Source organism: Mobula hypostoma, chromosome 13 (assembly GCF_963921235.1).
Source record: "Mobula hypostoma chromosome 13, sMobHyp1.1, whole genome shotgun sequence".
Classification (NCBI taxonomy): domain Eukaryota; kingdom Metazoa; phylum Chordata; class Chondrichthyes; order Myliobatiformes; family Myliobatidae; genus Mobula; species Mobula hypostoma.
Genome location: NC_086109.1, coordinates 2,202,637 through 2,226,356, shown reverse-complemented (window position 1 = coordinate 2,226,356; position 23,720 = coordinate 2,202,637). Strand labels below are relative to the sequence as shown.

Here is a 23,720-nt window from a genome sequence, read left to right as displayed (position 1 = left end):
CCTGATCTTCTAGCTTATACACACACATGCAATGCAGGTGTCTCTCTCTCTCCAGGTATCTCATACCCCCTCCCCCCGACACACATGCACAGATGCACCCCTCTGCCCCACTTGCTGATGTAAGGGAGGCTGCACCAAGAGCATTGGATACAATAAATCACCCTGACAAACTCATAGGTCAAGTATCGCCTCACCCTAGAGGGATGGTTTGGGGTCCTGAATGGTGGTGAGGGAGGAGGTGAAGGGGCAGGTGTAGTACTTATTCCGCTTGCAGGCTCATGAGGTGGTAGGTAATGACAATGGGAAATGTATTGATCGCTGTTATGACAGTGGGGCGATTAGATTCCTCCTTCTTTAGATCTTTACCTCTCCCACTGATCACCTCCCAGCTTCCCATATCAACTCTCTCCCCCCCCCCACCCACTTCTCCATCACCTGCCTGCTTGCACTACTTCCCTCCCCCACCTTGTTCTGATGTGTCCCCTTCCTTTCCAGTCCTGATGAAATGTTGACTGTTTATTCCTTTCCATAGATGCTGCCTGACTTGCTGAATCCCTCCAGTATTTTATGTGTGTTGCTCAAGATTTCCAGCATCTGCAGAATCGACCTCTGCGTATCTACCCCAGGACTCGACTAGCTGGTCATGTGCTTAAACTTTGCGACTCAACTTCCAGACTCTCACAGACCTCCGACCACTGTGATCATGGGTGTGTGTTACTGGCCCTCATGACTCCCACCTGTACAGATCACTGAGCTGAGATTCGCCTACTCAGGGATGTGATCTCCGCAGTGCCTGCTGAACCAACCTCCAGGATAACTGTCAGTCTTCATTTACTGTCACTGCCTCTCATCCCTGTCCCTAAAATCTAACCTGACTCCGAACTCCCAGCTCTGTCCTACAAGCCTAATAAAAATCCCTACAAACCTAACAAACAATTCAGCTGCGACCTCAGACACTCCAGCTCAGCACTATCGAAGTGGATGCCCTCAAGGCCAAATGAAATCTATCCCAGGCTAAGGAGAGAGGTAAATGAGGAGATTACTGCTGCTTTACCAAGATCTTTAAACCCTCATGTGCCAAAAGCAAGGTTCCAGGGTACTGGAGACAAGCAGATGTTCTGATATTCAAGAAGAGAGACAGGGATAATCCTGGAAACTATAGACTGGCGAGTCTCACATCAGTAGTAGGGAAGAGAGTACTGTGAAGAGTTTTGGGCACCATAACCCCTCCCCACTCACCCCTCCCCCCTCACCTCTGTCCTCCCCAATCTTCCTCCTCAATATCCTCTCAAACTCATTCCTTCTTCTTCTCTCCTCTCTCCCTTCCACATTCATTCCCTCTCTAACCCTTTCCCCTCCCTTTTTCCTCACCGTTCCCTGATCACTACTGCCCCTCCCACTTTTTTCTCGTCTCCCCTCCCACTGTCACCACTTCCCTCACCTCACTCGCTCCCTCTGCCCTCCCTCTCCTTCCGTCCTTTCCCTAATCCCTTTTGCCCCTCCCCCCTCTACCATTCTCATCTTTCACCATCTCATCTGACCTTCCCCTCTCTAAGGTGGACTGGTCTGTCCTCAGCAAGGGACTTACCTTTGTCCCCAGGTGCCCACACCTCAGTGAGCTTTTCCTCCAACCCATTCACATCTTACCCTCCTCCCCCCACCCTCCGTTTTCCACAGGGATTGCTCTCCCCGACTCACTTGTGCCTCCCCACTGATCTCCCTCCTAGCACTTATCCTTGCAAGAGGAAGAAGTGCTGCACCCATCTTTTCGCCTCCTTCCTCCCTCACCACCATTCAGAGCCCCAAATCATTCATGTGCCTATGTCCTTCCAGGTGAAGCAACATTTCAAGTGCAAGACCCTCAGGGTCACCGACTGAATCCCTTGTTATCAGTGTGGCCTCCTCTGCATCAGTGAGACATGAGTAGATTGTTGAGCATCTTCACTCTATCTGCAACAGAGAAGATTTCCTGGTGGCTAACTATTTTGATTCTGCTCCTCATTCCCATTTCAACATGTTGGTCCATGGCTTCCTCTATGGTCACAATGAGTCCAAACTCGATCAACACCTCATATTCATCTGGGTAGCCACCAATTTTACAACATGAACATCGATTTGTTCAATTTACAATAATTTCTCTCCCCCCTCCTCATTTTCTATTCGCCATTTAGCTCCCCTCCTACTCCTCTTCTCAGTGTCTATCATTCCGCTCTGGTGCCTCTCCATCCCTGTCTTCCATGGTCTTACTCTCCTTTTCTATAAGATTCCTTCTTTAACCCTTTACCTCTTCCACCTATTAACTCTTGCTTCTCACATAATCCCCCCCTCACTCACCCACCTTCCCCCTCACCCTGGTCTCACCTGTCACCTGCCAACTTGTACTCCTTACCCTCCCCACACCTAGTTTCTAGCTCCTGCCACTTTTCTTCCAGTCCTGATGAAGGTTCTTGGCCTGAAATGCCAAATGTTTATTCCCCTCCATAGATGTTGCCTGACCTGTTGAGTTCCTCCAGCATGTTGTGTGTGCATTGCTCTGGATTTTCAACAACTTCAGAAACTATTATGTTTTGAGAAAGTACAAGGGAACAGGTCCACAGCAATGTTTTGAGAACTCAGTGTCAGTAGCAGCCTACAGCCTGCATAGTCCTCCATTTTTCTAAGATTCTATGTAAGAACTTCTTAAATGTTCCTATGCCATCACCACGTGCACCCATCACTCTCTGTGCTAAAATACTTACCTACGATATCCACCTTATACTTTCCTCCCAACAACTTTAAATTAATAAACTCTTCTCAGGCTTCCATCCAGGTACAGGTATTGATTTTAACCAACATTTCAGTGACAAACACTGCCATCTTCATCAGAGATGATGCCTGCGCATGTCTAGTCCAGTGGTATTTATACCCCCATCATCCGCCCCTCCTGAATGTTTAGTTCTCATCCAATCATCTTTCCACTGTCCCACCTTACTTACAATCAAATTCTAGTTCTTACTTACATTGAGGCCTTCATCTTTGTTAAAATTCTTTTCCTCTAGTTTTATTTTTATGGCTTCCTCGCTCTAAGTAACAACTGGAATTTGATTGTAAATAAGGTGGGACAATGGAAACCTGATTGGATGAGGATTAACCAATCAGGAGGGATGGACGCTGGGGGTATAAATACAATGGACTAGGCATGCCCAGGCATCAACCCTGATGAAAATGGCAGAGTTTGTCGATATCTGTACCCTGCAGGAAGCCCGAGTACAGTTTATCTGTCATATACACCGGGAAAGCACTAGATCCTTTCTCACCTTAAAATTATGTCCTTTGGTATTTTCCATTTCCTTGCTGGGGAAAACGTCTCTGGCTATACACTCAGTCTGTGCCTATTATCACCCAGTACACCTCTCTCAAATCACCTCCGATCCTCCTTTGCTTCAAAGAGAAAATTCTGCTTCATCATCCTGTCCTCATAGCATACGCTCTGTAATCCCGGTATATCTCCTCTGCACTCTCTCTAGCCTCCACACCCTTCCTATAATGAGGCAACCAGAAGTGAGCACAATACTCCAACTGAGGACTAACCAGAGTCTTACAGAACAATATTACCTCACGGCACTTGAGCACAATCCCCTGACTAATGCAGGTCAACACGACATGTGCGTCATGAACAACTTATAATCTTAAACAGCAACTTTGAGGAATCTAGGGATGTGGGCCACGAGATCTCTCTGTTCCCCCTCACTGTTATGAATCCTGTCATTAACCCATATTTTGCCTTCAAATTTGACTTTCAAAAGTGAATCACTTTACACATTTCTCACATCATGAAGACCCAAGAGAGGCTGGGCCTGGCTCATCTCCGACCCCTGGTCAGATTAGCCCTCGATCCCCTGCAGTTTGCCTACCAGGAGCACATTGGAGTTGACAATGCTGGCACCTACCTGCTGAACAGAGCCTACTCCCTTTTGGCAGAACTACGAGGATCATGTTTTTTGATTTCTCAAGTGCCTTCAATATCATTCTGCCCTTATTGCTGGGGGAAAATCTCCATTCAGTGCAGGTTGACACTTCCATTGTACCCTGGATAATGAACTATCTAACTGGCAGATCACAGTTTGTGTGGTTTCAGAGCTGTCAGACATAGCTATAAGCTGCAGTGGGCCACACTTCCTGTTTACCCTGTGTACCTTGGACTTCAGATACAACAGTGAGTCATGTAACCGCAGAAATTCTCTAATGACTCAGCAATAGTTGGGTATATAGAGGAAGGCAGGGAAGTGGAGGACTTTTGTCAAATGGTGCAAGTGGATCATCTGCAGCTCAACATCAGTCAGACGAAGGGATGGTGATCAACTTTAGGAAGACTAAGCCAGCATTGCTCCCTGTCACTATTGATGGTGGGGGCCTACAAGTACCTGGGGGTGCACCTGGATGACAGACTTAAGTGGAGCACCAACATAGATGCTGTGTACCAGAAGGGCCAGAGTTGCCTCTACCTCCTGAGGAGACTGAGGTCCTTTTGAGTATGCAGGCCTCTCTTTCACATGTTCCACCAGTCTGTTGTTGCCAGTACAATCTTTTATGCAGTGGTATGCTGGGGCAATGACGTCAACGCGGGTGATGCCAACAAGCTCAATAAACTGATTAGAAAGGCTGGCTCTGTTATAGGAGTCAAACTGGACACACTGAAGGCTGTGGTAGAACAAAAGATGTTATGGAAATTCCTGGCCATTCTGGACAATGTTTCTCACCCTCTGCATGCCACCTTGGCTGAACAGAGGAGCACTTTTAGTAGTAAACTAATACAATTGTCCTGCTCCAAATAGCACTATATGAGGTCACTCAGGGTATTTTTAGCTTTCTTAAGGGGTACAGGGTTTTTTTTTATAGGATATGATGGATAAGCAGGAATAGGGTACTGGGATGGCCAAAGATGGCAGGATAAAGTGTAGGTTAGGGTATGTGTGTTTATGTGTGTGTGTGTGTGTGTGTGTGTGTGTGTGTGTGTGTGAGAGAGAGAGAGAGATTGGGTGAAGGGATTTAGAATGTAAGTCTATTGCACACTCCGGAGCAGAAGGTGGCGGTAATGCACCATTAAGCTGGGTGCCAACCACCGTATAACAAGACGGAGAAGAAGTAGTTGTTCCTTCATGCCCCCCACACCGCTCAATCTTCCACTAACTCACTCTCACCCCACCACAAGCAGCCTCCAGCAGCCTCAGGATGAGCTCTGTGAGGTTTCATTAGGTGTGTAGGAAATCGCTTTTACGCTCGGTTTGATGTCGCTAACTGAGTCACCGCTACAAACTGGTCATCTCTGAAGCCACTGACTCAGGCAGTGCATTCCACGCACCAACCACTCTCTGAGTAAAAAACCTTCCTCTAACATCCCTCTTGAACTTCCCACCCCTTACCTTAAAGCCATGTCCTCTTGTATTGAGCAGTGGTGCTCTGGGGAGGAGGCGCTGGCTATCCACTCTATCTATTCCTCTTATTATCTTGTACACCTCTATCACATCTCCTCTCATCCTCCTTCTCTCCAAAGAGTAAAGCCCTAACCCCCATTAATCTCTGATCATAATGCATACTCTCTAAACCAGGCAGCATCCTGGTAAATCTCCTCTGTACCCTTTCCAATGCTTCCACATCCTTCCTATAGTGAGGCGACCAGAACTAGAGTGCCCTCCTGCTTCAAATCATCCACCATTGTCCCTAAAAAAGGCCAAGATAAAGAATTCCTGCACTCCTAATTCCCTTAGATTAATTCTCATCATCTCTCTCTGTATCCCATACTTCCTGCAACTCAGAACTATATGTTCTACTGACTCCTCTTCCTGACATCCCTCACACAATCCTGGTGTTTCCCTATCATTTTCAATGTTTTGTTTAATGCACAGTGCCCTAGCCTTAACCGAGTCCACAGTTTCCTCTCTTCTGAATCCACTACCTACCCTAGTACCTGCAACACTCTTTTGTATTTGATATAAGTGCCTCCCTTTCCCCTCCCTGTCCCATCTTTCTTGTCACAATTGGTTGATTTTTTTCCCAGATTACACACTTAACCTCTGCTTTACTGATACTAATGTGCATTTCGATATTTTCTTTCTTTAACACCCTCTTTGCCAATTCATCCACCCTCTCATTTCCCTTCACCCCTACATGTGCTGGAACCCATAGAAATTTTATCTGACCTCCCTGATTTGCAATTCTTGTGACTGACTGAAGGACTTCATAAAGTACATCTTGCCGACTGTTTAAGTGAAAAGACCGTAAACTTGTTAGAACTGAGGATGAATCTGAGCATATCAATGCTTTGACTTGTCTAGCTTTCTCCACCCATCACAACACAATCAACACTGCCAGCATCTCCCCTGTATGCACCCCTAATTTATTAGATGTTCTTCTGATTCCAATTTCTTTTGCTCGTATAGCCACCCCAAACCCTGTCACTCCTGTTTCAGGTTCCTTAGCACCATCCGTATAAATCTGAGTATAATCACTATACTTTTCCATCACATGACAGTTAAATGCACTTACCAAATCAGTTTTATATTTTCCTTTCCTTTTTACCTCGAACAAATGCCAGTCTATGACAGGCCATACAAGCTTCCACGGAGTTACAACCAGATAAACTACTGAAGGACTTATCCTTAGATCAAACACTTCACATTCTTTAGCAATATCATTCCCTACCCATCTAAAGTTGTCCCTCTGAAACCTCCCATTTTCCCAGCACTCCTGCAACACTCGTTTTGTAGGGTGAGAATACATTATACTTTGTACTTCATTGTCGCCAAACAATTGATACTAGAACGTACAATCATCACAGCGATATTTGATTCTGCGCTTCCTGCTCCCTGGATTACAAATATTAAATATTTAAAATATTAATAGTAAAAACTAGTAAATATTTAAAAATTAAATTATAAATCATAAACAGAAAATAGAAAAATGGAAAGTAAGGTAGTGCAAAAAAACCGAGAGGCAGGTCCGGATATTTCGAGGGTACAGTCCAGATCCGGGTCAGGATCCGTTCAGCAGTCTTATCACAGTTGGAAAGCTGTTCCCAAATCTGGCCGTACGAGTCTTCAAGCTCCTGAGCCTTCCCCCGGAGGGAAGAAGGATGAAAACTGTGTTGGCTGGGTGGGTTGTGTCCTTGATTATCCTGGCAGCACTGCTCCGACAGCGTGCGGTGTAAAGGGAATCCAAGGACGGAAGATTGGTTTGTGTGAGGTGCTGTGCCGTGTTCACGATCTTCTGCAGTTTCTTTCGGTCTTGGACAGGACAACTTCCATACCAGGTTGTGATGCACCCTAGAAGAATGCTTTCTACAGTGTATCTATAAAAATTAGTGAGGGTTTTAGGGGACAGGCCAAATTTCTTTAGTTTTCTCAGGAAGTAAAGGCACTGGTGGGCCTTCTTGGCAGTGAACTCTGCTTGGTTGGACGAAGTCAGGTCATTTGTGATATTGACCCCGAGGAACTTAAAAGCTTTTGACCTGTTCCACTTACGCACCACCAATGTAAATTGAGTCATGCAGTCTGCTACTCCTTCTGAAGTCAACAACCAATCCCTTCGTCTTGCTGACGTTGAGAGATAGGTTATTGTCCTTGCACCATGCCACCAGGTTCTTAATTTCCTCTCTCTACTCAAACTCATCATTACCCGAGATACAGCCTACAATTGTGGTGTCATCAGCAAATTTATATATTGAGTTCAATGGAAACTTGGCGACACAATCATTGGTGTACAGTGAGTACAGCAGGGGGCTGAGTACACAGCCTTGTGGGGCACCGGTGCTCAGAGTGATTGTAGAGGAGAGCTTGTCCCCTATTTTTACAGCCTGGGTCCTGTCTGTGAGGAAGTTGAAGATCCAGTTGCAGATCTGAGTGCTAAGGCCCAGGTTCCGGAGCTTAGGAATCAGATTATTTGGACTGATGGTAGTAAAGGCAGAGCTGTAGTCAATGAAAAGGAGCCTTATGCATGCGCCTTTATTCTCCAGGTGTTCTAAGGAGGAATATAGGGCCAGAGAGATGGCATCTGCCATTGACAGGTAGGCTGTGGTTGATGTGTGCCATAACCAATCTCTCGAAGCACTTCATAGCAATTGATGTCAGAGCCACAGGTCAATAATCATTCAGGCATACCACCTTGCTCTTCTTTGGCACTGGGATTATCGTTGCCTTCTTAAAACACGAGGGGATCTTAGACTGAAGCAAGGAGCAGTTGAAGATGTCAGCCAACACTCCAGCTAGCTCGCTTGGACAGGCCTGGAGAACCCATCCTGGGACGCAATCTGGGCCTGTCGCCTTCCTTGGATTTATCTTCAGGAAGGCCCTTCTAACGTCCTCCTCGGTGACGATGAATCTTGATGCCACCAGGTCCGGTTCATCTGGAGGGAGTGGGATGCTCCTCTTCTGTTGGAATCTTGCGTAGAATACGTTAAGTTTGTCAGGAAAAGAAGCGCCACACTTATTGATATTCCCAGCCTTTTCTCTGCGCCCAGTGATCTCATTTAAACCCTGCCATAGTCTACTGGCATCCCCCTGGTTAGCCTGGGCTTCCAGCTTGGCTCAATATTGCCTCTTGGCGCCCTTAATGGCTTTCTGGAGTTCATGCCTGGATTCCGTGACGCGACTGGTATCCCCAGACCTAAAAGCCGCAGCTCTAGTCTTTAAAAGCGACTTGACCTCATAATTCATCCAAGGTTTCTGGTTAGGGCATACCCAGATCATCTTGCGAGACACACAGTCCCTCGTGGATTTCCAAATAAAATCCGTGACAGCTGAGGCATACTCATTGAGTCCTTAAATACTAACCAGTCCACTGATTCAAAGCAGTCATGGAGGACCTCATCCATTTCCTCCATCCAATGTGATACTACTTTTGACACCATGACCTCCCGCTTCAGTTTCTGTTTGTAAGCTGGGAGGAGGAGTACGGCCTGATGGTCCGATTTTCTGAAGTGAGGTCGTGGGACGGAACCTTAGGCTCCCTTGACTGCTGTGTAGCAGTGGTCAAGTATATTCGGGCCTCTAGTGGGGCAGGAGACATGTTGGTATAACTTTGGCAGTGCCTTTCTGAGGTTGGCCTGGTTAAAGTCCCTGGCTGTAATGAGTAAAGCCTCCGGATACCTGGTCTCAAGTTCACTGATGTTGGCGTACAGTATGTTCAAAGCACACTCCACGTCTGCCTGGGGGGGAACGTAGACTGCTGTCAGTATGACCGAGGTGAATTCCCGTGGCAGATAGTAGGGACGACACTTTACCAACAGGTGTTCCAGGTCTGGGCTGGAGGAAATTGTCAGTGCCACTGTGTCCGAGCACCACGCAGTGTTGATCAGTAGGTAGACACTATCTCCCCTCATCTTGTCTGAAGATGCCGTACGGTCCATCCGATGGATCGAAAAATCCTTCTGGTCGGATGGAACAGTCAGGGGTGGCAGGGGAGAGCCAGGTCTCGGTGAAACAGAATACACAGCAGTTCTGCATCTCCCTGCAGTAAGTGAGTCTCCCTTTAAGATCATCCAAGAGAATCACTGTGCCCCTGCAAATTAGCCCATCAATTGCATCCTTTTTAGTTCCAAATGCATTACTCCCACTTCTACCTCTCGGGCTGATACTGGTGATGTTTTGAAAGCCCCACTGCACACTCTCAAAGCCTGAGCCTGAATCACATCCAGTTTCCTTATAAGAGACCTAGCTGCTGATCCATATGCTATATTTCCATAGTTCAACACAGATCTTACTAAAACCACATACATTCTCTCCAACGCTGAACAACTTGCTCCCCATTCCCTCCCAGTCAAATATCTCATCACATTTATTACTTTTTTACATTTCTCCTCAACTTTCCCGATATGGTCTGCCAATGTTAATCGTGAATCAAATATAACTTCCAGAAATTGAAATGATTCAACCCTTTCTAATTCAATCCCATACATCCTTAACTTCTTCCCTACCTCAATTTGTTTCCTGGTAAAAAATACAGTTTGAGTTTTATCTACTGAAAATCTACATCCCCAATCATAACCCCACTCCACCACTTCATCAATTGCTCCTTGTAGTTTCCTGATTATATGCTCCATGTTCCTGCCTCTTTTCCACAAGGCCCCATCATCCGCAAAGTGACCTACCTATATCCACTGATACCTTTGTGAAGACATCATTGATCATAATGATGAAAAGTAACGGGCTAATCACACTACCTTCAGGTGTGCCATTTCCCACTATGTACTGTTTTGATAATTCTGATCCAATCCGAACTTGAATTTTTCTACCAAACAAAAATCTTTAATCCAATTAAAAACTTCCCACCAACCCCCATCTTGGGCAGTTTGATTAACAATCGTTCCTTCCACATCATATCATAGGCTTTTTCTATGTCAAAAAACACGGCAACTACTGACTCCTTATTTGCCTGGGCCTTTCTTATTTCAGTCTCTAACCTTATCACTGAGTCCATGGAATTCCTTCCCTTCCTAAAACCACTCTGATAACTTGCCAGCATTCCCCTCTTCTCAAGCTCATACAATAACCTTCTGCTATCATCCTTTCCATTATCTTACATATATTTGATGTTAATACTATTGGACTATAGCTAGTGGGTTTTGACGGATCCTTACCAGGTTTCCTTATTGGAATTACTACTGCTTCTTTCCATGCACTTGGTAATCTTCCCTCCTCCCACACTCTGTTATAAAAATGCAGCAACTTCAAGAGCGCTGCTTCTACTAGATTTTGTAGCATATCAGATCTTTCCCTGGGGAGGTTGGTCTCAATCTCTTTAGTGCTCTCACCATTTCTGCCAATGTAAATGGATCATCAATTATATCATCAGTTTCTTCCCTCCTGTTTAACACACCTGGTTGTTGACTCATTGTTCTTTCTCTTCTCCTTCTCCCTTCTTCAGACAAATTTTCTGAACTGTGTATCTGTACGAACAACTTGGGATGATCTCAGCCTTATCCCTACAGGAGACTGCGGTTTCCTCCTCAGGTATCATTGCTGGATATTCCCATTCCCTTCCATCTCCTCCCATTCTCTTAATCATTCCCCATACCTCTCCCACAGGTGTTGTTCTTCCTATTTTGTAGCAAAAACTCCTCCAACTTGCCCTTTTAGCTTGACGTATAGTTCTTCTCACCACTGCCTGTGCCTTCTTATATTGAATCAAATGCTGCATATGATGGGTTCTTTTAACTAGCCTGAATTCTCTATTTCTGTTTTTTTTTACAGCCTGACAACATTCCTCTGTCCACCACGGTACCAGTTTTCTATTCTTCCTATTTTTACTCATGGGTATAGATCCTTCTGCGGCCATAATTGCTGAAGTCACCTGACTGTTTAATTCATCTATATTTCCAGAAATGTCAATCCTTGTCAATGCTTCTTCACTCAACTTCTGGAACTTACCCCAATCTGCTTTTCTAAACACCCACTTTGGGATTCCACCACCTGGTCTTACTTCAACTCTTTCACCCACTGAACATAAAACTGTGTAGTGATCACTGCCTACTGCTGAAGCAGTCCAAACACCCCAGTTACTAACTCCAGCCAAGGTATTAGACACTGATGTATATCTAATACTGACTCCACTCCTGTTGTTATGTATATCCGTGTTCCTCTACCATCATTCATACACACCAAATCCCTCTCTTCCATCAAATCTTCAATTACCTTTCCTTTTGAATCTGTAATCCAATCCCCCCATATTGTGCTGTGAGCATTGAAATCTGCACACCACACTACTTTATGTCTGTTTTGTCCTTGTATTCTTAATAGGCTGTCCAAATCCAACCTTTTACATGGATTGTAGTAGTTAATTATAACCACTTCCTCCCCTCTCTCCCACACTTCCGCCACTTCTCCTGATCTTCTCCTTTTTCCAGTACCCTATATGGTATACCTTGCTTGATTAACATAGCACAACCCCCTCCTCCCCCTAGATTTCTATCTTTCCTTATTATTGTATACCCATATACCACGAAGTCTAAAGTTGGTTTCAACCACGTTTCCTGAATACACACTGCATCCGGTTTTACAACCATTTCTTTAATAAAGAGCTTGAACTCTTGGCTATTGGCCAGTAAGCTCCTTGCATTCCATTGCAAAAGAATCACCATAATTAGTATTAACCAACCTATGACACTTCCTGGCTTGACTGATTAGTGAGGTTCTCCCTCACTTCTTCCCATGTCAGTCCTACTACTAACCCTAAGTGGTTCACTGCTGCTTTGACCACCAGCTGGATTTTGTCACTTTTTGACTTTACCTCAGCCGTACTATTAATCACTCCTGCAATGAATGTTAATAGAGCATTTTTGTCTACATAAATCCTGTCATTTGTTCTTTGTTGCATCTCTTGCGTTCCTATTGCTCCCTGTTCATTAGGTGCATTATTCTGTTCTCTTGACATTCTTACAGCTTCTGCATAAGTGATCTTTCTTTTCACTCTTATTTCTTGAATTTTATTCTCCCATCTCATAACCTCACACCCACTACATGTCACAATATCTCTACAATTGCAGCATTTTGGTTGCACTCCTATTCCACACTTTCCATTTTCATGATCACCCCCACATCTAGCACATCTCCTCTGCCTTTTACAGTTTTTAGCTATGTGTCCAAACCTTTGACAATTATAGCACCTCAATGGCTTTGGCACATACACCCTTACTGGGTAACTCATGAAAACCAGGAACACCTTCCTCGGCACTCTTTCTTCTTCAGATTCATTCAATACTGTTCCACTTTTCTTTTTCACTCCCTCCTTTGTTGTTTTCAGTCTTTGAACATTCATTACTTTTCCTCCTTTAATATTCCTCTAACTCCTCCATATTTATACTCATTGTTATCCCCATGATCACTCCTTTACATCCACCGCCATTTTGTGCTCCCACCCTCCCTGTGTCTTCCACTTTGCATTTGCTTATCTCTTTTCGCTTGAGTGCTTTCTCAAGTTGTTCCTCATTCACACATCTTACCAAAAGGTTGCCATTATTGTTAACTTAAAAAGGTTGCCGGACCAATAATCACACCACACAGTTATTAGCTTTAACCTCTTCACCAGTTTATTGTTCAAGCTCAGCCGGTGTGAAAAAATTGAAGCTGGACATCAAAGAGACAGAGTTTATCTCTCTGTCCCTCTGGCAGCTCAATGAGCTTCTGATTTAAAAAACAGAAATACTACAATTTATAGAATGAGCAAAGAACACTCAGTTACAATGATATGCCAAGTCAGTTAGAGCGAAATCCAGTTACTTTGATAAGAGAGTCCACTAAATCAGAGTTTAATTACAAATAGATACATTGTCCACCCCATATCAGTCATTCCTGTCGCTAGGCCCCCGACTTAATTACAGACAGATGGCTTTATCATTGACCCTCTCCAAAGAAAAGACTTAAGTCAGTGGAGCAAAACAATAAGGCATGACCTATGTGAGCTCTGAGTAATTCCAGCCCTCATGTCACCTTGAAAAGGCAGCTACAGGCCATTAATCAAGCAAGCTATTAATCTAAACAAACTGCAGGCATATTCTTCAGTGAAAGCAACAGAGTTTGTTCATTAACACACGTAGGGAGGCACTTAAGTTTTTTTAACCCATTATTTACAAGAGTCCAAGAATCATGTCTTACTTCCCCAACATCCTTAAACTTGTATCCTCCGAGAGTGCCCCTCCACAAATGCACTGGGTGGCTTATGGTACACAGGGGCCAGTGTTCGAATATAGCAGATTAATTCATCCAGGAGCATTGGCTCAGTAAGGTCAGTTTCTTCTGCAATTAGAGGTTTTTCTGCCAATACAACTTCTTTTGCTGCCACTGGATCTGTGGAATGTAGACGCCAGTATATATAACCGCGGTCTTTCAAGTCAAGGTTGTCAGAGTCCTGTGTCGCCAAGCTTAGAACTTGCTGCACCAGCTCTTGTATCTCAAGTCGTTTTTTTTTAAATAGTTTTACAATAGTAGTCAAAAGTTGCAGTTGAACCTGTATGCTCTCATCATGGAATCCTTCCAGGAAGCTCTCTCATAGCTCATCAGCATTGTCAGTTCTTTCGGCATACTCTCCAACTATCCATATCATCGCTGCTCTTGTTTCTGGTTCATCCAATGAGTCCAGATTTTCACAAAGTGTTGCAATAACACTTTTATACTTGTTTGGGTATTTACGGAAAATGTCCTTTATTACTACAATAGCTTCTTGGACGACGTAGTTTGCTTTTGTCTGAATGAAGTCAAGTAGCGTACTCATGCAGCGTTCTGCTGATTGCTCATCTTTAATTGCACATCATCCAATTGCACGCACAGCTTTTCATACAAAGTCAACATCTATTTCAGTGGCATACTCCTTCAATTCTGCCAAAACCTGTGCAATGTTGGCTTGAGAAGCCAGTCGAATCACAATATCCAGTTTTTCCAGTTTCACATATATCTTTACAAAGAAAACCTATGTTTTGTGCTTAAGAATCTCAGAACTTTTCTGTACAATGAGGTTGATGTTCCGGAGGGCAATATACTGGAGTTCTGGTTCTGCAGACAACAGCGTTACCAGTGGGGGAGCCAGTTTCTTCAACAAAGTGCCATAGTAATCCAAGTCCTTTGAAAGCATTTCCATGAATTTCATCAGAACCTTTACAGCCAACAGGACAACAACTGAGTTGGCGTGAGATAAACGTGACGTCACATGCTCACAGATGCTTTGAGCTTCTCAGTCATCCCTTAGGCTATAAATGGCCAAACAATCAAGGATAGATATCTGGCCCTATTCAGTACATTCATTTAAGGCTGTTAAAAGCTTGTCGATTGTCTGAAAGTTGAAGTCCAACAAGTTGCTGTTTGGATGAGGTTCTGCGATCTCCGACAGAGCAGCCACAGCATTCGCAATGACCATTGGATTAGAGTCAGATATCAGATCCTTTAGAATGTCCAGAAATCCCTGATCTTCTACCAGCTGTGCATTGATGTCATGTAGCGTGGCTTCACAGACAGCAGCAGTTTTTCGTACATAAGGGTCTTCATCCTTTAGACATTTTCCGCAGGGGCTCACACAAATACTCAGTAATTTTATCCACACGGATGCAGCCTATTGTTCTCACAGCTAACACTCTGATAAATGGACTGGGATCTTCATAGTCCTTAACAAAAGCGTTGACAGCCATAATTGCCATATCTGGTTGGCTCTTTGCATAGTTCATTAGACAGAGGTACACCAGTTTCTTCAACTCCAAATCATCTGTCTGCATATAGTTTATGACATCAGGAAAGAGGGCACTGACATCTTTGCCACCAGTCATTGACGTACTCACTTTCTTCACTGCTTCTTTCTTTTTCTCCTGCTTGTCACTATTGAATTCTGCTTTGACTTCGAAGATTTCTCCTTTCTTGGTTGTTGCGAGATATTTAGAATCAGTCATGGCGAGTGTGGTCCTCTCCACCGAAGTCCGAGTTTCCCTGGATCCTAATTCTTGATCAGGACAAAATCTCCAGGCTCACTTGTGGGGAAGTCACCTTTCGGCTGGGTTTCTTCTTCCCGATAGGCCTGTTGTACCTGTAAATGCAAGCTTTAGAAAGTTTTAGTTAATTTGCATAAATATTTTCCCATCTCCTCCCCCAAGGTATGCATATCCAATGTTGCAAGTAAGCTCTCAGGGAGGAGCAGCAAACAAGGTCGGGGTCCTATGGGGTTCTCATAGGCTTCCCGTAGATAATTTCTGCAGGTGATAACCCCGTCTTACTTGATGGCGTGATTTTCATATGGAATAGGGCTAAGGGTAAAACCTTCAACCAGATAAATCCAGTTTCTTGTGTAAGTTTGGCCAACTTATCTTTCAAGGTACCATTGGCTCATTCCACTATGCCGGCTGCTTTCGGATGATGGGTGCAGTGGAACTGTTGTTTTATAGCTAACTCCTTGCAAATTTCCTCATTTATTTTGGCAACAAGATACGGTCTATTGTCCATGCTTATCATTTCCGGAAGTCCATTGCAAGGAATTATTTCTTTTAGCAATATTTTCACAACAGTCCAGGCGGCATTATTAATTGTAGGAACAGCTTCAATCCATCTGCTAAATACATCTACTATCACTAAGAAATACTTATAACAATGCACTCTAGGTAATTCTATAAAATCAAGTTGTAAACAAGAAAGAGGTCCACCAGGCAAGGGGGTAGTTCCAGAAACACAAGGCATCCCCTTCTCAGCAACACACATAAAAGCAGGTCAGGCAGCATCAAGAAGTACAGTCGATGTTTCAGGCCGAGACCCTTCGTCAGGACTAACTGACAGAAGAGCTAGTAAGAGATTTGAAAGCGGGAGGGGGAGGGCGAGATCCAAAATGATAGGAGAAGACAAGAGGGGGAGGGATGGAGCCAAGAGCTGGACAGTTGATTGGCAAAAGGGATATGAGAGGATCATGGGACAGGAGGCCTAGGGAGAAAGAAAGTGGGGGGAAGCCCTGAGGATGGGCAAGGGGTATACTGAGAGGGTCAGAGGGAGAAAAGAGAGAGAAAAAGAATGGGTGTATATAAATAAATAAATGACGGATGGGGTATGAGGGGGAAGTGGGGCATTAGCGGAAGTTTGATTAGTCAATGTTCATGCCACCAGGTTGGAGGCTACCCAGACGGAATATAAGGTGTTGTTCTTCCAACCTGAGTGTGGCTTAATCTTTACAATAGAAGAGGCCGTGGACAGACATATCAGAATGGGAATGGGACGTGGAATTAAAATGTGTGGCCACTGGGAGATCCTGCTTTCTCTGGCCGACAGAGCGTAGGTGTTCAGCGAAATGATCTCCCAGTCTGTGTCAGCTCTCGCCAATATATAGAAGGCAGCATCGGGAGCACCGGACGCAGTATATCACCCCAGCCGACTCACAGGTGAAGTGTCGCCTCACCTTAAAGGACTGTCTGGGGCCCTGAATGGTAGTGAGGGAGGAAGTGTCAGGGCATATGCAGCACTTGTTCCGCTTACAAGGATAAGTTCCAGGAGAGAGATCAGTGGGGAGGAATGGATCAGGGAGTCACGAAGGGAGCAATCCTTGCAGAAAGCAGAGAGTGGGGGGGGGGGGAAGATGTGCTTAGTGGTGGGATCCCGTTGGAGGTGGCTGAAGTTACGGAGAATTATATGTTGGACTCAGAGGCCAGTGGGGTGGTAGGTGAGGACAATGGGAACCCTATTCCTAGTGGGGTGGTGGGAGGATGGAGTGAGAGCAGATGTGCGTGAAATGGGGGAGATACGTTTGAGAGCAGAGTTGATGGTGGAGGAAGGGAAGCCCCTTTCTTTAAAAAGGAGGACGTCTCCTTTGACCTGGAATTTAAAGCCTCATCCTGAGAGCAGATGCGGTGAAGAATTGCAAGAAGGGGATGGCATTTTTGCAAGAGACAGGGTGGGAAGAGGAATAGTCCAGATAGCTGTGAGAGTCAGTAGGCTTATAGTAGAGATCAGTAGATAAGCTGTCTCCAGAGATAGAGACAAAAAGATCTAGAAAGGGGAGGGAGGTGTCGGAAATGGACCAGGTAAACTTGAGGGCAGGGTGAAAGTTGGAGGCAAGGTTAATGAAGTCAACGAGCTCAGCATGCGTGCAGGAAGCAACACCAATGTAGTCGTCGATGTAGCGAAGGAAAAGTGGGGGACAGATACCAGAATAGGTTTGTAACATAGATTGTTCCACAAAGCCAACAAAAAGTCAGGCATAGCTAGGACCCATACGGGTGCCCATAGCTACACCTTTAGTTTGGAGGAAGTGGGAGGAGCCAAAGGAGAAATTATTAAGAGTAAGGACAAATTCCGCTAGACGGAGCAGAGTGGTGGTAGAGGGGAACTGGTTAGGTCTAGAATCCAAAACCTATTCTGGTATCTGGGAGACACTTTTCCTTTGCTACATCAACGACTATATTGGTGCTGCTTCCTGCACGCATGCTGAGCTTGTTGACTTCATTAACTTTGCCTTCAACTTTCACCCTGCCCTCAAGTTTACCTGGTCCATTTCCGACACCTCCCTCCCCTTTCTACATCCTTCTGTGTGTATCTCTGGAGACAGCTTATCTACTGATGTCTACTATAATACTGACTCTCTCAGTTATCTGGACTATTCCTCTTCTCACCCTGTCTCTTGCAAAAATGCCATCCCCTTCTCGCAATTCCTCCGTCTCCGCCGCATCTGCTCTCAGGATGAGGCTTTTCATTCCAGGACGAAGGAGATGTCCTCCTTTTTGAAAGAAAGGGGCTTCCTTTCCTCCACCATCAACTCTGTTCTCAAACGCATCTCCCCCAATTCACGCACATCTGCTATCACTCCATCCTCCCGCCACCCCACTAGGAATAGGGTTCCCCTTGTCCTCAACTACAACCCCACCAGCCTCCGGGTCCAACATATAATTCTCCATAACTTCTGCCACCTCCAACGGGATCCCACCACTAAGCACATCTTTCCCTCCCCTCTCCATGCTTTCTGCAGGGATCGCTCCCTTCACAACTCCCTGGTCCATTCAATCCCCCCCATCCCTCCCCACTGGTCTCCCTCCTGGCACTTATCCTTGTAACCGGAACAAGTGCTAGACATGCCCTTACACCTTCTCCCTCACTACCATTCAGGGCCCCAGACAGTCCTTCCAGGTGAGGTGATACCTCACCTGTGAGTCGGCTGGGGTCATATACTGCGTCCAGTGCTCCCGATGCGGCTTTCTATATATTGGCGTGACCCAACGCAGGCTGGGAGATCATTTCGCTGAACACCTACGCTCTGTCGGCCAGAGAAAGCAGTATCTCCCAGTGGCCGCACATTTTAATTCCACATCCCATTCCCATTCTGATATGTCTATCCATGGCCTCCTCTACTGTAAAGATGAAGCCACACTCAGGTTGGAGGAACAACACCTTATATTCTGTCTGGGTAGCCTCCAACCTGGTGGCATGAACATGTCACCTTGAAAATGCAGCTACAGGCTATTAATCAAGCAAGCTATTAATCTAAACAAACTGCGGGCATATTCTTCAGCGAAAGCAACAGAATTTGTTCACTAAGACATGTAGGGAGGCACTTAAGTTTTTTAACCCATTATTTACAACAGTCCAAGAATCACGTCTTACTTCCCCAACATCCTTAAACTTCATCGTCATTAAGGACTAGCTAGAGCTAGCTCAGTTAGTCCTGACAAGGGTCTCGTCCCAAAACGTCGACTGTACCTCTCCCTAGAGATGCTGCCTGGCCTGCTGCGTTCTCCAGCAACTTTGATGTGTGTTGCTTGAATTTCCAGCATCTGCAGAATTCCTCGTGTTTACCTTCTCTCTGAACTTGTTCATCTTCCTCACTTTCAGAGCTCTCTCCACTGTCATTTCTTATTCTTTCATTCCCTTTGTCTCAGTTTTCATTCATCCGTCCCCTCACTATCTCCTCATTTACTTTTATTTCTCCCCAGCTGCCTAACCCGGTCCCAAATCCCTATCCCGCTCCTTCCCCACTATCTACCTCCCCCCATCACCTTGTCCGCCATTACCGGACCCGCGCGACCCCCCCACAGCAATTCCAGAACCTTCCCCACTCTCTTTCCCTCAACACCCCCCCCATCAATTCCAGAACCTTCCCCACTCTCTTTCCCTCAACACCCCCCCAATTCCAGAACCTTCCCCACTCTCTTTCCCTCAACACCCCCCCATCAATTCCAGAACCTTCCCCACTCTCTTTCCCTCAACACCCCCCCATCAATTCCAGAACCTTCCCCACTCTCTTTCCCTCAACACCCCCCCCATCAATTCCAGAACCTTCCCCACTCTCTTTCCCTCAACCACCCCCCCCATCACCTTGTCCGCCATTATCGGGCGCAATTCCCGAACCTTCCCCACTCTCTTTTCCTGAACCACCCCCCCATCACCTTGTCCGCCATTACCGGACCCGCGCGACACCCCCCCAGCAATTCCAGAACCTTCCCCACTCTCTTTCCCTCAACACCCCCCCCCCATCAATTCCAGAACCTTCCCCACTCTCTCTCCCTCAACACCCCCCCATCACCTTGTCCGCCATTACCGGGCGCAATTCCCGAACCTTCCCCACGCTCTCTCCGTCAACAAGTGCCAAGCCACACTCCGGCATGAGGGAAGAGACCGGGTGAACAATAAGGACGGGCTGCGGGCAGTGACGGCGCAGACTCACTAAATTCCTGCCTTTCCGAAAGCGCTCGCCGGCTGTAACCCATAACCGGAAACCCTTCCCGTCGTTTTCTCTCGATAGCCTCCGAGAATCCGAATCGCCCGAAGGCCGGCAGGTGCGGTGCTGTCTCTCGCCAGGATGGTTTCGTCCCTGCTCTCTGTGGCCGTCTGGGTCGCCTGTGTGGGTAAGGTCACCGGTACTGTAGTGGTTAGAGAGCAGGTCGTACAGCGGCGAGGGAGGGAGTGACCGCGGTGAGCCTTTCAACGCGCTGTGTGTGATCCGAGAGAGGAGTGATTGACCTCGGCCTTTCCTTCCGCAGCCCGAGCTCCGACAATCTCAGGCTCATTTTCTCGCCACCATTTCCGAGGTTTAGTTTCGGTGATGGGCTCTGCTTGTGGAGCAGTCAGTGCGTCGGGTGTTCACTGCAGGCGGAAGACTTTTCTGCCCGTCGTGGCATTCTCTGGGTCTGCTAGACTACTACGACAAACAGACTCATTCGTAAGGCCAGTGATGTTGTGGGGATGGAACTGGACTCTCTCACGGTGGTGTCTCAAAAGAGGATGCTGTCTAAGTTGCATGCCATCTTGGTCAATGTCTCCCATCCACTACATAATGTATTGGGTGGACACAGGAGTACATTCAGCCAGAGACTCATTCCACCGAGATGCGACACAGCGAGTCATAGGAAGTCATTCCTGCCTGTGACCATCAAACTTTACAATTCCTTCCTTGGTGGGTCAGACACCCTGAGCCAATAGGCTGGTCCTGGACTTATTTCATAATTTACTGGCATGATTTACTTATTACTATTTAACTATTTATGGTTCTATTGCTATTTATTATTTATGGTGCAACTGTAACGAAAACCAATTTCCCCCAGGATCAATAAAGTATCAATATGACTATGAGACTCAAAGCATCCTCCCCTTCCGCCCCCCCACCCCGCCTCATTCTCTGGGTCTGCCAGACCACTAGTAGAAACAGACGCAAAGCATCCCCTCCCCACCACCTCATTTTTGCTGAGAAGCCTTGGATTATCAGACTCGCCCCTCTCTGAAGTGTTCAGAGAGCTCTGTGTTTCTCTCTATAAACTCAGTCTCTATCCTCCTCTTTTCCCTTTCACTCTCTCTTCCTCCATGAGTAATCTAATGATGACAGAAATAATTTACACCTAACTATAGGGTTGGAGAGAAGTGTTGCAGATGGTGCAAACATTCTGAGAATAATCGTGCTGTGGATGTCACTAGCTTTCGATAGATAGATACTTTCCTTACTGATTGTGGTCTGCTAGTCAGGAGGTTAAAGATCGAGTTGCAAAGGGAGGTAGGCATCTTTACTGGATGAGGAGTCAAATGAGGGGACAGGGTGAAGAAGCCCTGTAGGTGGTGCAAGAATTGTTTCTGTAGACTACAGTGAGGGGGAGAACTCCACACAGCAGGGAGAAGGAGATGGTTTGGCCAGGGAGGCTGTGGGATATGGAGGGGAACCTGCAGGTAGTGGTGTTCTCCTGTATCCTTCCTGGTGGGAGAGGTGACAGGTTTGCAAGGTCCTGTCACAGTAGCTTGGGTGAGTGACTACAGTAGATTTTTCAGATGGTGCACACTGCACAGGATTGTGATATTAAGGTTACCTGGCTGACTGGCAGCTCAGTGTTCCAGGGTACAGATGCTACGGGTACGATCATGGTATAGGTAAGAGAGGAACGAGAGATGTAATATCGATTAGGGAGAACATCACAAAAATGCATAAGTTTCAGGAGCAGAATTAGGCCATTTGGTCTGTCGAGTTTGCTTTGTCATTCAATTACGTTTCTCCTGTCTTCACACTGCAATTCGCAACCCCTTGCCAATCAGGATCTCTTACTTAAAGAACACCACAGACCTCCACAGATTTACCACCATCTGTCTGAAGCAATTGCAGAAATGCACCAGGGGTGCATGAAAAGGAGCTACTTAGGGTGACAACTGAAATTTCAAATGCAGAGCTTCGCAGCAGTTTCTCTGATTTCAGGAGCAACCAGTCAGCAAGAGGCATTGCAGAAAAAGAGCTACCTTTCAGTCAGGTCCGCAGTCGAGATTTAAAAAGCAGAGCTTCAAGCCATTTCTCTCTGAGTTAGACAATCCACACCAAGGGTGCGTGAAAAGAGCTACTTTGTAATCAGGGCGGCGATCGAGATTTCAAAGGCAGAGTTTTGTGACAGTTTCTCTGAGTTGAGAGGCGACCGATCAGCAAAAGGCAGGCCTTTTCACCTCTCTGCTCTTTTGAACCAAAGCACCAGATTCAGTGCTAGACACCGACACCCAGTGGTTTCTGCCTAGTAGGCCATTCTCCTTAAGAGTATCTAAAGTTAGATACTTAATATTGAGCAGAATGGCCACAGGTGTCCTCTGCACTGTGTTCACTTTGGCTTCTTCTGCTGACAGTCGCCCTGTTACCTGTCTCTTGCAACCTTGAGGTGACTACCTCCCTGTCACTCCTGTTCATCACCTCCTCATTCTCCTGGATGAGTCATAGAAACATAGAAACATAGAAAATAGGTGCAGGAGTAGGCCATTCGGCCCTTCGAGCCTGCACCGCCATTTATTATGATCATGGCTGATCATCCAACTCAGAACCCAGCCTTCCCTCCATACCCCCTGACCCCTGTAGCCACAAGGGCCATATCTAACTTCCTTTTAAACATAGCTAATGAACTGGCCTCAACAGTTTGCTGTGGCAGAGAATTCCACAGATTCACCACTCTCTGTGTGAAGAAGTTTTTCCTAACCTCGGTCCTAAAAGGCTTCCCCTCTATCCTCAAACTGTGACCCCTCGTTCTAGACCTCCCCAACATCGGGAACAATCTTCCTGCATCTAGCCTGTCCAATCCCTTTAGGATCTTATACGTTTCAATCAGATCCCCCCTCAATCTTCTAAATTCCAACGAGTACAAGCCCAGTTCATCCAGTCTTTCTTCATATGAAAGACCTGCCATCCCAGGAATCAATCTGGTGAACCTTCTTTGTACTCCCTCTATGGCAAAGATGTCTTTCCTCAGATTAGGGGACCAAAACTGCACACAATACTCCAGGTGTGGTCTCACCAAGGCCTTGTACAACTGCAGTAGTACCTCCCTGCTCCTGTACTCGAATCCTCTCGCTATAAATGCCAGCATAAGTCGAAGGTCATTGAGCTGCAGTTCCAATTCCTTAATACATTCAAGACCTGCAGTTGGTACACCTGGTGCAGCTGCGTTTATCTGGGAGACTGGAGGTGCCTGCCGTCAACCCTTCTTCCCTACAAGCAAATTTATGCTGAAAAATGAAATGCTGCCAAGCATACAACCCTCACCACTTTCTTCAAATCGGTGTCATTTCCTGCTGCCCACAGTTCTAAGAGTTCTGTGAGTCTTCCTTCACACCTTGCTGTGCTTGATATGATCCTGACGACCACAACCATCCACCTTATCCATGTAAAGCTGCCTGACACCACAACAACCACTCATCTCCCAGAGCGAACTCACCTGCCACCTTTGGTGAGTACTGTACACCCTAGGATGTTAACTTTCTATGATTTATTACATTGAATATTACCTTAAATTG

At 45.9% G+C, this 23,720-nt stretch overlaps 1 protein-coding gene and 1 pseudogene across 1 annotated transcript in view; one reads left to right on the top strand and one right to left on the bottom strand.

Annotated features, from left to right (window-relative positions):
• Positions 1 to 13,053: 13,053 nt before the first annotated feature.
• LOC134355362 (AP-1 complex subunit beta-1-like) lies at positions 13,054 to 20,252 on the bottom strand (annotated as a pseudogene).
• Positions 20,029 to 23,720, top strand: part of LOC134355365 (uncharacterized) — a 45,202-nt gene continuing 41,510 nt past the window's right edge. Inside the window, exon 1 of the mRNA XM_063065145.1 lies at positions 20,029 to 20,323. Within this exon, the coding sequence (XP_062921215.1) occupies positions 20,278 to 20,323 (46 nt within the window). The 5' untranslated portion in view covers positions 20,029 to 20,277. The remainder of the gene's footprint in view (positions 20,324 to 23,720) is intronic.